Consider the following 12,715-nt stretch of genomic DNA (forward strand, 5'->3'; position numbering starts at 1 on the left):
CGGGTTCACGCCATTCTCCTGTCTCAGCCTCCCGAGTAGCTGGGACTACAGGCGCCCGCCTCGTCGCCCGGCTAGTTTTTTGTATTTTGTAGTAGAGACGGGGTTTCACCATATTAGCCAGGATGGTCTCCATCTCCTGACCTCGTGATCCGCCCGTCTCGGCCTCCCAAAGTGCTGGGATTACAGGCTTGAGCCACCGCGCCCGGCCGTGTCTCAGTAACTGCTGCCCTTCCTCAGCTCACAGAAAACGCCGGGCTTGAGGCCATGTTGTAGATCGGGCCCTGACACAGCACCTGGCTTGGGGCAGGTCCCACGTGCGTGCTAGGGAATAACCATTGCTGAATGTCTTCGCTTGGATTGGATCTGAGTATGGCAAAACACAGTCAAAGCAGACATCGACACTTACCAAATACAACACGTGGGCAGCTTTAATCAGAGACCACTTGCACATACAATTCTACAGGGAGGCCAGTCACTATTGAACAAAAACGTAGCTCAGGAAATCTGAATTTCTGTGATTTATTGCTGCCACATGTATGAGTGTAGGGCTGGACCAGCTAACTTTCGTGAATGAGGCTGCCTACCCTTTCTAAAGAACAACTTTTTTTCCTCATATACTTCTTTGAGCACTTTTATTTCTGCCCCCCACCCAACTTTAATTTTATAACTTCATCTGCTTGATTTTAATACATGCGTGACCTTTGTTTATCCCTCAGTAAAATGAAGTTATCCTCTTTTTCTCCCCCAGCCAGATAGTTAACTTTTGCGCCACGTTGATCCAAAGATATTTCTTCCTTCTCACCCCCATGCTTCTGAACATTCTCAACAGGAAGTTGCCAAGATAAATAAAATTGTAACATAGTACATGCTTTCACATAGAAGATTCTCCGCTGTTCTTATGTCCATTTTTCTTAGTCTCAGACATAAAATGGAAGGTAGACATACACCCACCTCAGCAGTCCCCCAAGTTCCCAATTTTTAGTTGTATTGCAAAATACAATAATTTGGGCAGGCAGATGAGCATTCATAATAAATCACAGAGTTATGAAGAAATCTTGGTTGTCAAAAGCAAGTGTGTAGCCGTTCCAAAGCGTCTGCCATTAGAATTCAGCAAGGCAGCTGTCAGCTGTTTTCTTGTAATTAAACAGCCAATGAGCAGCTAATTAAGACATATGTGTATACAGAAGTGGAAGTGGGTATGTTAATGAACTGTAGGAATCAATTCATTAAGTGAAAATTGTCAAAAGACCAAACATCAGATCAGCATTTCAGCCTGTGTTTCACTGAGAAGGAGCCCCACGCAGGAGGGGACAACTCAGAATCAACCCCCGTTCACCTTCCCAGCCATACCTACAGGGCAGCGTCCAACCAGTCCATACTCTTAGACAAAACTATTAAAAACTCCAGTAGGAAGTGTCAGGCATATTTCCAGGCTTTTAAAATACATCTAACAAATGGGTACTTTCCTACCTGTATGGAAACCTGGTATTTGATACCCTATAAAATGCCGTCTCCCTCATCTGAACCGTTGTAGGGAACTTGGGCTACTGAAATGAAAAGTGGGTTTTTGCTTGTTTGTTTTGTTGTTCATCTTTTGTTGTTGTTGTTGTTGTTGTTGTTATTCAGTCAGCCCTACATGTCTGTCTTGGTGCTTTTTAGGTGGGATATTAAGAAGTCTATGGCCTTTGGAATAAGATGCACCTAGGATTCAGGAATTCAAATCCTGGGCCCTCCCCTCACCTGCTCTGTGACTTTGGGCATGTGGCTTAACCTCTCTTAACTTAACTTTCTCATTTGTAAAGCAGAGATACATATCCCTACTTTGCAGTTGTAGGTTGCTGTGGATTGCAAATAATGATGGCGAAGTGTCCGACATGGTGCCTAGTGGGGAGCAGGTGCTCAGCATATCGTCACCACTGGTTTTATCACTGCCACCATTTTTTCCTCTAGTTGTTCATTCAACAAGTATTTGTTGACTTCTCTAAGTATTGGGTTAGCTACTGGAAACAAAGAAACAAGGCAGTCAGTCCCTGGAAAAGGTAGACAATAATACAACAAGGTAAGGGCTAGGAGGGGGATAAATACAGGACTCTTAAGGGTACACATGGGAGGGGCCCCTCAACCAGCTTTGGGAGGGCCAAGGTCAGAGAAGGTTCCCAGAACAAGTGAATGTCTTCTCAGTGAATCCTGAAGGGAAGGAGAGTGTTTCTTTGGGAAACTGTGAACATAGCAGTTTAAGCTCAGTCATTGTATGACTTTGAGAAGAGCTGCCTGGACATGTAGTCATTGCCCGGTCATCAGCAGGGAGCCATTAAGGGCTCATAAGCAGAGAAATGACTTGATGAGTGTGATGTTTTAGGAAGATATCTTTAGTAACGGTGAAATGGATTGGAGGGAATGAGAATGGAAGCAGGGGTCCCAATTAGGAGGCTGTATAATAACCAACTCAAGAAGCGAAAGACATGGAAACTTAAGAAAACTGCAATAAAGATGGAGACAAGTAGATGGATCTGAGAAACAGGAAGGTGCCAAGAAGCAGGCTAATTTGGTAACACTTGGATATGGGTGGGGAGGAGGAGGCAGAGATTCAGTGAAGCCCATCCTTCTGCCTTGAGTCACTGAGGGAAAGATAATGCCTGTCACTGAGCAAGAAAACACTGGAGAGGATAGCTGGGAAACAGGCTGTGGGTCAAGATATATTCTCGTCTAGGTCGGGTGCAATGGCTCATGCCTATAGTCCCAGCACTGTGGGAGGCCTAGGCAGGAGGATCACTTAAAGCCAGGAGTTTAAGACCAGTCTGGGCAACAAAGCGAGACCGTGTCTCCTCTACAAAAAATTTAGAAATAAGCTAGGCTTGGGAGGCCGAGACGGGCGGATCACGAGGTCAGGAGATCGAGACCATACTGGCTAACATGGTGAAACCCCGTCTCTACTAAAAAATACAAAAAAAAAAAAAAAAAAAAAACTAGCCGGGCGAGGTGGTGGGCGCCTGTAGTCCCAGCTACTCGGGAGGCTGAGGCAGGAGAATGGCGTAAACCCGGGAGGCGGAGCTTGCAGTGAGCTGAGATCGGTCACTGCACTCCAGCCTGGGCGACAGAGCAAGACTCCGTCTCAAAAAAAAAAAAAAAAAAAAGAATAAGCTAGGCACCATAGCATACACCTGTGGTCCCAGCTACTGAGAAGGCTGAGGTGGGAGGATCACTTGAGCCCAGGAAGTCGAGGCTGCAGTGAGCCGTGATAGCCCCATTGTACTCCAGCCTGAGTGACAGAGACCCTGTCTCTAAATATATATATTCTGTCCTGTCTCTAAATATATATATTCTGTTCCAAAAAAAAAAAAAAAAAAACTCAGCTAAAGTGTTTAGAACTTATGTAGGTAAGGGGAAAGTCAGTGGGGGCTCTAGAAGGCCAAACCACAACTTTGGGTGAATGCCTATCCAAAGTCAGGGGGATGCATTCAAACAACATGACGGGGAGCTGGTGACACAGTGAGGATGAGGCTCAGGCCAGCCACATGCTGGTAAGCTGTCAACAACTGGCTCTCAGGAAAGCAAAAAGTATCTATCTGTATGTAGGTAACTTTGGTATCTATCTCACTGATATAATTTCACATAATTTTCAAACAATAATAAAATATACAATATTCTTTATTTTAAATTTCATATAGACAAATAATTCTCACTGAATGCTCTCATGATTTTTGCTGAACCCTTACCTCTATCCCCATGGTTAGAGTTGAGGAAAGACTAGTTCCAACATGAATGTTGTTGATATTTTGTTTACATTAATGAATAAGAGAATGAAACAACAAAGATATTTTGGAACTTCATTCATATGCCAATGATGACATGAATAACCTTGCTGACTCAGTTAATAATTTACAAATACTAGAAGAATATTTCTCCCACTTTTGTTACTCACAGTGGGATCACTAGATATGAGGTACTGTTAAGTTTAATCTGCATTATTGTAATTTTCATCAGTTTTTTCTGTTTGTTTTGAGACAGAGTCTCACCCTGTTGCCCAGGCTGGAGTGCAGTGGTGTGATCTCAGCTCACTGCAACCTCTGCCTCCTGAATTCAAGCAATTCTCCTGCCTCAGCCTCCTGAGTAGCTGGGATTACAGCTGCCACCAAGCCCGGCTAACTTTTGTATTTTTAGTAGAGACAGGCTTTCACCATGTTGGTCAGGCTGGTCTGGAACTCTTGACCTCATGATCTGCCCACCTTGGCCTCCCAAAGTGCTGGGATTACAGATGTGAGCCACCACGCCCAGTCTTTTTTGTTTTGTTTTTTGTTTTTTGTTTTTTTAAGAGACAGGGTCTCACTGTTGCCCACGCCAGAATGCAGTGGTACAATCTTAGCTTAATGCACCCTCAAACTCCTGGGATCCAACAATCTTCCTACCTCACCTTCCCAAGTAGCTGGGACTATAAACACATGCCACTACACCTGGCTAATTGTTTTATTTCCTATAGAGACAGGGTCTGTGTTGCCCAGGCTGGTCTCAAACACTTGGCCTCAAGTGATCCTCCTGCCTCAGCCTCCCAAAGTATTCGGATTACAGGCAAGAGCCACTACATTGGGCCATCACTGTTTAAATCTAGACAATAAGCAAAATAAGAAACCCTGATTTGTAGCATTTGCCAATTTCTGTGGTGTAAATAATCCCACCAATGGCCATTTTCAAGCCACCCGACCTGCTCTTTCACAGAATGCAGAGTAGGGAAGGGATGCACAGCAGCACGGCATGGTATAGTGTTTCCACCTTCAGATATAAGGGTAATTGATGTAGATAACCTGAAGAACACTGATAATAGTAAAATAATCATTGAAAAGTAGTTAATTTTTTTATGTCAGGAATGTGTCAGTTAATGTGTAATAACATTTAATAACTAGCCTTAACAACAAAATTCCTGAAATTTTAGCACTCAGCTCTTGCAACTGGTATGAGCCTTCTCCTGAACACCATGGCCTCCATCCCAGTTTGCAAGCTCCCATCTAGTGGGGTCAGTGAAAAATTCATAGTGTGCAGTCATTTTTTCTTAAAGAAAAAGTATTAGGGAATAGAATTTCCAGAGAAGGTAAGGCACGTATCAGAAATAAAAGTCAGCACAAGGTGTTTTGAAAAGCTAGGTGAAATAAGGGAGGAAACACTGGAGAGATGTCTTTGAGACAGTAGGAATTGAAACAAAAGGTGGATATGCAGGGACTCTGTGTCAGGAAATCAAGAATGTGTGACACTGTTTTGTTTGTCCCACACTGAAGAAGATACACTTAAGTGAGAGGGCACTGGACTTAAAATGAGGACAAGAGATTGAGTCCCAGCACTGACCCTTACCAGCCATAGGACCCTGGACAAGTCATTTAACATTCTAAGCTTCATTTTTGTTTTTGGCAAATCAGAAAACTAGAATCAATCTCTGGTTCTTAACAAGAGGAAGTCAAAGTCTTCAGCGAGCTTTTTAAAAAATATGTACTATAAAAATGACAATTTTGGCTGGGTGTGGTGGCTCACGCCTGTAAATCCCAGCACTTTGGGAGGCCAAGGCAGGCAAATCACAGGGTCAAGAGATTGAGACCATCCTGGCCAATATGGTGAAACCCTGTCTCTACTAAAAATACAAAAATTAGCTCAGTGTGGTGGTCCGCACCTGTAGTCCCAGCTACTCGGGAGGCTGAGGCAGAAGAATCACTTGAATCCGGGAGACAGAGGTTGCAGTGACCCGAGGTCGCACCACTGCACTCCAGCCTGGCAACAGAGCAAGACTCCGTCTCAAAAAAAAAAAAAAAAAGACTCTTTTTTGATCTATAAAAATGGCAATTTCTTATTGTTCAAACTACTATGTACGCCTGGACCACATCCCCAAGGGTTCTAGTTTGATAAATCTAAGGTGTATCTTTTAAAAACTCTGTGGGTGTTTCTGATGCATCACCCATATGTGAACTACTGTACCTGATAATCTCTTAACTTCTTTCAGCGCCCAAGGCCTGTTTGTTTTATTCTAATTTTCTATTTGCAATAGCTGCGTGTTAATATGCTGCCACTAGGTGGTTGTAGTGCGCCAACAGTCACACTAAGCATATACTACCTGAAATGTGTCATGGTGGCTTTCTGGCTCAAGCCCACCATGTTTGTAAATGCACATCTCCATGTATTTTAATATCCATAAAAAGTGAACTATTACGACAGCCAAGTAATTTGTTAGCTTATGTTTTAGAAATAACAAAATTGCCAAATTATGTATTTGATATCTTTCCCAGCTAACTCACAACTTCAGCACTTTTTTTTAACACCTCCTCAGTTCCACCCAAAACTTCATGCCCTAGCTTTGTGCTTCCCCTGCTCTCTGTATGACCTCCAAGCCCTGGAATTCATCTTTCAGCTCACTCACTTCCTAATTCTTTTGCAGGATTTCTCCCCAATCAGACAAAATCTTTCTCTGTACTTAGAAGTACTCGAGGTAGGAAGGTACCTACCACACTTCCTACTTTTCTTCTTCTTCCTCTCTTCTAATCTTTCTTCCTCTTGTGTGTTATTTAACCCATAGTATTTTATCTGTTTAATTTTCCAAACCCTCAATCCTCTGAGAACCACCCCCACAAGGAATACTGAAAAGAAGAGGTTTTTAAAAGAAAAATCAGCAGCAACCCAAACCCTCATTGTTCCTGAAATGCAAAGTTCAGTATTCGTCTGAGTCATGGAGGTTTACTTAGCCTGTTTCTCCCTTGTCAGCTCTCACCTTATAACCCCACTTCACCTCTCACGTCTGATATTTGATAGTTCTCCTTGTGGGCATGACTGTTGACTTAATCCAAAAGAAAGATCTCCTTTCTGGTTCTTAGCTATGCCACTCCCAGAACTTTTCAGCAGGCATTTGCTCAGCTGACTTACTTGAGGTATAAATGATGCTGTAAAGAATAAGGCATGTCTGCTTGCGTGCCTGCTTTCCCCATATCCTCAAACTGAGACTTCCAAATAAGGGTAATCCTTTTCCAGGCAGATAGTGTGGAAGCTGGACATTGGTTCCAGCCACAGTGCCACTGCTCAAAGCACATACGGAATGCTTCATGAGTTTGCCTTGCAATTTATGGCATAATTACACAGACATCTTTAATGATAGTTATTCGGTGCCCTTGCAGTAAGTTTCATTGTTTGTTTGTTTGTTTAAAAGAGCTAAAGTGATTTAGAAATAATTAAGGTGAAGTAAATGGGGCAGAATACTTCTGGTCAGAAATGAGGAAAAATGATGGACTCATGAGACTGATTTTCTTATGTGACTCCTAATCCAGATAAGGAGACAGACAACTGCAGAAAGAGATTTTGTAAAATGTCTAGGCGGTAGGAAGCTGGGTCAGCTAAAGGTGCTAATGTGAGGGAAAACACTAATTTCAGAGTAGATCGCTCTTGCTACTTTATTTTGTATAACTCGTTTTTTACACTACCTAATTTAATGGTTGCCCTGTATGAGAACAACTAAGGAGGAATTCTTTTGACACACAAGAGAAGCAGAAAAACAAAACAAGATGACAGTGTAAGTTCTGGAGTTAAACTATGTGAAGTCATATCCTGGTTTTACCCCATGCTAGAGTGGGGACTCTGAGCAAGTCACTACGCCTCTCTAAGCCTCCGTTTTTTTCAGCCTTAAAACCAGGGAAATGATAGCATTTGCCCAATATTGCCCTTGTCAGAAGTAAATGTCACAATCTGCATAAAGCATAGAGTGCCTAGTACAAAGTCAGTGCTGTTTCAATGGTACCTGGGATGTTTTAATCAAGTATCGTTAAGACACACATATGGAGATGACTGTCACGAAGGAAGAAGTTTGTTACACAGTAGTCCCCCTTAGCCTCAGGGGGATGCCTGAAACTGTGAACCTTTTAGATACTATTTGTTCTCATACATCCAGACTTGTGATAAAGTTGAACTTATAAATTAGGCATGATGAGAGATTAACAACAACAACAACATAGAACAATTATAAAAATATACTGTAATAAAAGTTATGTGAACATGGTCTTTCTTTGCATCTCTTTCTCTCTCAAAATATCTTAATATTCTTTTATTTACTGCAATTGACGCACGTAACTGAAACGAGGAAAGCAAAACAGCGATTAAGGAGGGACTGCTGGACTCACAAATCCCTAGAGACAGGGCCCATGCCACGCCATACAGGGGACACACGGGGAAGCGCCAGGGTCTGTGAAGGGGAGAGGGATGTGGAGAAACTGCCAAGAGCCCCCACTGTTCTCCACAGGAAGGAAGGCGCAGCAGGATGAGCAGGTTTAGGATAAGTGGCTAGTTTGAATGATTACAGATGGCGCTAGGGGGTAGGGGCTGTCCCTAATTGACTGGTACCTGACCCTGGTGTGACCGGGGCAGGGGAATCATGGCTAGAAGCGTAAGGGCCTGATGAAGAAGGTGTCCTAGATATGGGCTCTGGCCCGCTTGGTTTTGTGTGAGAGGTGGTTGACAGCAGGTTGTTTGCTGTATGTAGGAGTTTTCCAGGCCTGAAAGGGCAGTCCCTCCAGTGTCTGCAAAGCCCTAAGATGTCTGCATCCAAAATACAGAATAAAAAGATATGGTTTAATACAAGTACTCATTAAGACTGATAATCTGTCATCATTATCCTCATGCCCTTAACAGCAGAGCTAACTGATGATTAATATATGGTTTCTGTGTTAACAGTCTTGGACTTTATTAATGGTGGGTGGAAGTTAACTTAATATGTGTATGCAAACTAAAAAGTGGCATCCTTTTCACTAATGACCCAACCATTATTCAAGAGCTGTGTCTAGTTCGGGATTTCAGACTTTTGAAAGAAATGAAGAAATAATACCAGATACAGGGGCTTGCACTTGTAATCCCAGCTACTTGGGGGGCCACGGTGGGAGGACCACTTGAGCCTAGGAGTTCGAGACCAGCCTGAACAACATAGCAAAACCCTGCCTCAGTTTTAAAAAAGAAAACAAGAAGTAGTAGTGAAGAAATTGGAGAGGATTCTGAGAAGAAATATGCAAGGTGGAAAAGAGCCTAGAAAGAAAAGTGACAGATGCCGGGATCTGGTCTTCAGAAGAGATATCTAGGAAACAGCATGGTAGCCCTCAAGTACTAGCTCCACGTAAAGATAAAAAAAAGATCATTCAGACATTCCCCATATTTGGTGATCATAGAAGACACTGTAACAGGCTTAATGTGAAGCAAACAAAATTCAACTTCAGCTAAAACAAAAGCAAATAAATTCCTGATTTTAGGCATCCACAGCGATGCCTTTACACAAGGGTATGAAGGTGAGAGAGTCTCAAGAAGGAGATAAACACCTTTCAGCTTGGACAGAGATTATGTGTCTCAGAGGAAAATGAATACCTGCACAGCTGACCTCTTGGTATCTCTTTCTAAGGATTATCTGCCTCTGTGGCCATTTATATTTTCTTGAATTCTCTCTAGTAAGCCCCAAAGAAAGCTTTACTTCTTCTTCCTTTTCACAGGGGAAACACACACACACAAACAATAAAATTTAAAAAAAAAAAACATAGTTTTAGATATTTTTCAGAAGAGAGAGATTGCTTTACAGAAGAGGCAGGACTTGATCGAAGGTAGAGTTAAAGTACAACAGAGAGACAGTCTGAGACATGAGGCCCCCAGCCTTGCCCATGTCAAGGTTAGCAAGCAGCTTGGCTGAAAACAAGAGGAGTGAGAAGTCAGGGTCCTGCCCCGTCCCATCCCAGGTTAGATTTTCCAAAGAACTGGAAACTGAGGTCATATACATCAACTTGGTTAACAAAGGCCCCCAACCATTACAAAGGAAGGCAGGTGCACTTCTCAAGCTGCCCACATACCTTCCCACCTGCCTGTTGTAGGGGAAAAAAAAGCACAGATAAACAAGAAGAAAAATAAAATCTGATTGGCCCCACCAACTAATGCCAACAATTTGGGGCATAATTTTCCAAATCTTCTTTTACAGTAAATATATGGGTGCCCTTTTCCCCCCAAAACTTGGATTATACTATGTGTAGCTCTTCAGTTGCTTTTTAAAAATTCAATGGTATATTTTTATCACCTTTTTATATCAATATTTCTGAAATACCATTTGTAGTGGTTGCTGAATTCCATTGTACGAGTATACAATATGACTCTTTTAATTCAGTAATGTTGGACAATTAGGATCTTTCTACATTTTGTATATTATAAATAGTACTGTGAAGAACACCCTTGTAGGAAAATCTTTGTACCATTCTTAATATTTCTTTAAGGTGTATTTCTTAAAAGGTTAGCTCAGTGGGTAGGCTTTTTAAAAATTTTTCATACAACTGCCAAATTGACCTCCAGAAAAATCGTTTGGTGGGAGAGCACCCTTATCAGTTTGCCTGCCACTCTGTTGATTCTTTAGGATTTTACCTCTCCCCACTAGTGTCGTCCTCGTTGGGGTCATCTGTCTTCACAATGAAAGCTTTGAAGATAATAATCATCTTTTGTACCCTTCATGGCTTTGCTTCATGGAAATGACTCTACTGATTTCTTATTTTTTTTCTGCATACATCCCTAGTTTGCAAAACCATTGAAAGATAAATCAGCAATAAAAAGATAACAAGGTGGCTCATGCCTATAATCCCAACACTTTGGGACGCCAAGGTGGGAGAATCACTTAAGGCCAGGAGTTCAAGACAGGCCTGGACAACACAGTGAGACCCCCCCCCCCCCATCTTGACAAAAAAAAAAGTTTATATATAATTAGCCAGGCATGATGGTGTGCACCTATAGTCCCAGCTACTCAGGAGGCTGAGGAAGGAGGATGGCTTGAGCCCAGGAGTCCAGCCTGAGTGACAGAGCAAGACCCTGACCCCTCCCCCGAAAAAAAGCCCCTGTGTGTTTGGAAATTAAGGAATATGCTTCTAAATCACATCTGGATTAAAGAAGAAACCTACTGAAAATTAGAACACATTTTTCACTGAATGAGAATGAAAAAACTACATAGTAAAGCTTTTGGGTTGCTTTTAAAACATCACTAAAAGGAAAACTTGACACTCTAAGAATAAACAGTGACAATTAATCAGCTAAAAGTACAGTTCAGGAAGTTAGCAAAAACAAACAAACAAAAATAAAGTTATTGAGGTCAGTAGCTCCTTATACATCTTTGTATCCCCTCTCATTTCCCAAACAGCGCTTGACACATGAGAGGAACTTGATGAGCATCGGACTGGATTTGTTCAATCTTTAAAGGCCACAGTTCTGAATATGTGGTATTTCTAAACTGTCAGGGCTGAAGGAATATTTCCAATCTGATTGATCTGCTAGAATAATCCATCCAAGTGTTATGTAATGCTTACAATAGTAGATTTGGACTTGGGGCGTGAGAAACACCTAAAGGACCATGTGTTGAAGTGGGCTAGTGACGACGACCATGGTTCACCAGGTTCACAGTGCCCTAGGTTATGGTATGGCTGCCTTTGCCTTAACTTGGAGATTCCAGGGAAGTGTTTTGTGTTTATTTTACAAAAAAAATCTCTTGGAGATAAAGGCTAAAGGTAAGTCCCTTTGTTAATCATTCCTTCAGGCACATTGCTTTTGATCATCAGAAGCCAAGAACAAGGACCTGGTCCTATGCCTTTTACATGGGCAACTGTCTGTTGAAGTTAAAGAAAGTTTTGCATGTATAAAGGATGGAGGATTAGGCCCTGGGGATCAATTTTACTCAAGGAAAAAGAAGTGACTTTAATTTCATTAATGGTCTCCTGGATGATTCTGCTACAAGTTTAATTCTCCATTAAATATTAATGCTGCTCAGTGCTTAGCATCCTGCCTTTAGTATCATACCACTCATTCTGACACTAACCTGTTTTATATTTTATAACCGTATCACAGGGCTTTTTCAGGAGAAGTCAGCAAAGCAATGCCACCTACTCCTGTCCTCGTCAGAAGAACTGTTTGATTGATCGAACCAGTAGAAACCGCTGCCAACACTGTCGATTACAGAAATGCCTTGCCGTAGGGATGTCTCGAGATGGTGAGCTCTCACAGCTTGAGTTGTACAGTTGCACGGGGTTGTGAAAGTGCCTTCTAAAACCTGGACTCAGATCTGCCAGTATCTGCCCCGCCTGTCCCCTCCTCATTATTCCACCTTATGCCCCCCCACCCCCCTTCATGATTCCACCTCATGCCCCCCATGCTCCTCTGGCAGCTTCATAGAACTCACAGCAGCTGCTTCCTCCTCCTCCTCCTCCTCATCCTCAGAGTCAGCCAGCTGGCTGATGGGTGGGGGTGGTGTGGAGGAGAAGTGTCTCGTGGTCAGAACACCTTCAGATTTTTGATATTTCAGCCATTATAGGTGGGTCAATTGATTGACGGTAAGTGTCATCTGAGGCCTTACTAAAGATGCCTCCTCTAGGCATTTTCTCCCGCAGGAAACGTGAACCACAATTGTTACTTGCTTTACACTAGTAAGTATTGGAGGTTGGGATGAAGCCGCTTTTATGCTAACTGGATATTTTGAATCATATGCCAAAGGCAACTATTTGTACGTACAGAATGTGTGAAAATAGTGCAAAGCATGGCTCAATGACAAGTAAGTGTTCTTTTAATTAAACAAAGCCACTTTAAGGAATAGAGACCATCTATCATTCAAGTACAAAACGTTTCAAGATCTTCCTGGAAAACTATCTTAAGTGCACTGAATAATCGACACCAGATTTCAAGACAGTTATGCTTATACGTGGAA

The 12,715-nt window shown here is 42.3% G+C and overlaps 1 protein-coding gene and 1 long non-coding RNA gene across 8 annotated transcripts in view; one reads left to right on the top strand and one right to left on the bottom strand.

Moving 5' to 3' along the window:
- The window catches only part of RORA (RAR related orphan receptor A), a 753,017-nt gene that overhangs the window by 713,237 nt on the left and 27,065 nt on the right, over nucleotides 1-12,715 (top strand). For all 5 annotated transcript variants that reach the window (XM_033189890.1, XM_033189891.1, XM_033189887.1 and 2 more), the window contains one exon: nucleotides 11,863-12,004. In XM_033189890.1, coding sequence (XP_033045781.1) covers nucleotides 11,863-12,004 — 142 coding nt within the window. The remainder of the gene's footprint in view (nucleotides 1-11,862; nucleotides 12,005-12,715) is intronic.
- LOC117070564 overlaps nucleotides 1-12,715 on the bottom strand; it is a 44,935-nt gene that overhangs the window by 5,395 nt on the left and 26,825 nt on the right. The gene's annotated exons all lie outside the window — the stretch shown is intronic.

Source organism: Trachypithecus francoisi, unplaced genomic scaffold (assembly GCF_009764315.1).
Source record: "Trachypithecus francoisi isolate TF-2019V2 unplaced genomic scaffold, Tfra_2.0 Lachesis_group3, whole genome shotgun sequence".
Taxonomy (NCBI): domain Eukaryota; kingdom Metazoa; phylum Chordata; class Mammalia; order Primates; family Cercopithecidae; genus Trachypithecus; species Trachypithecus francoisi.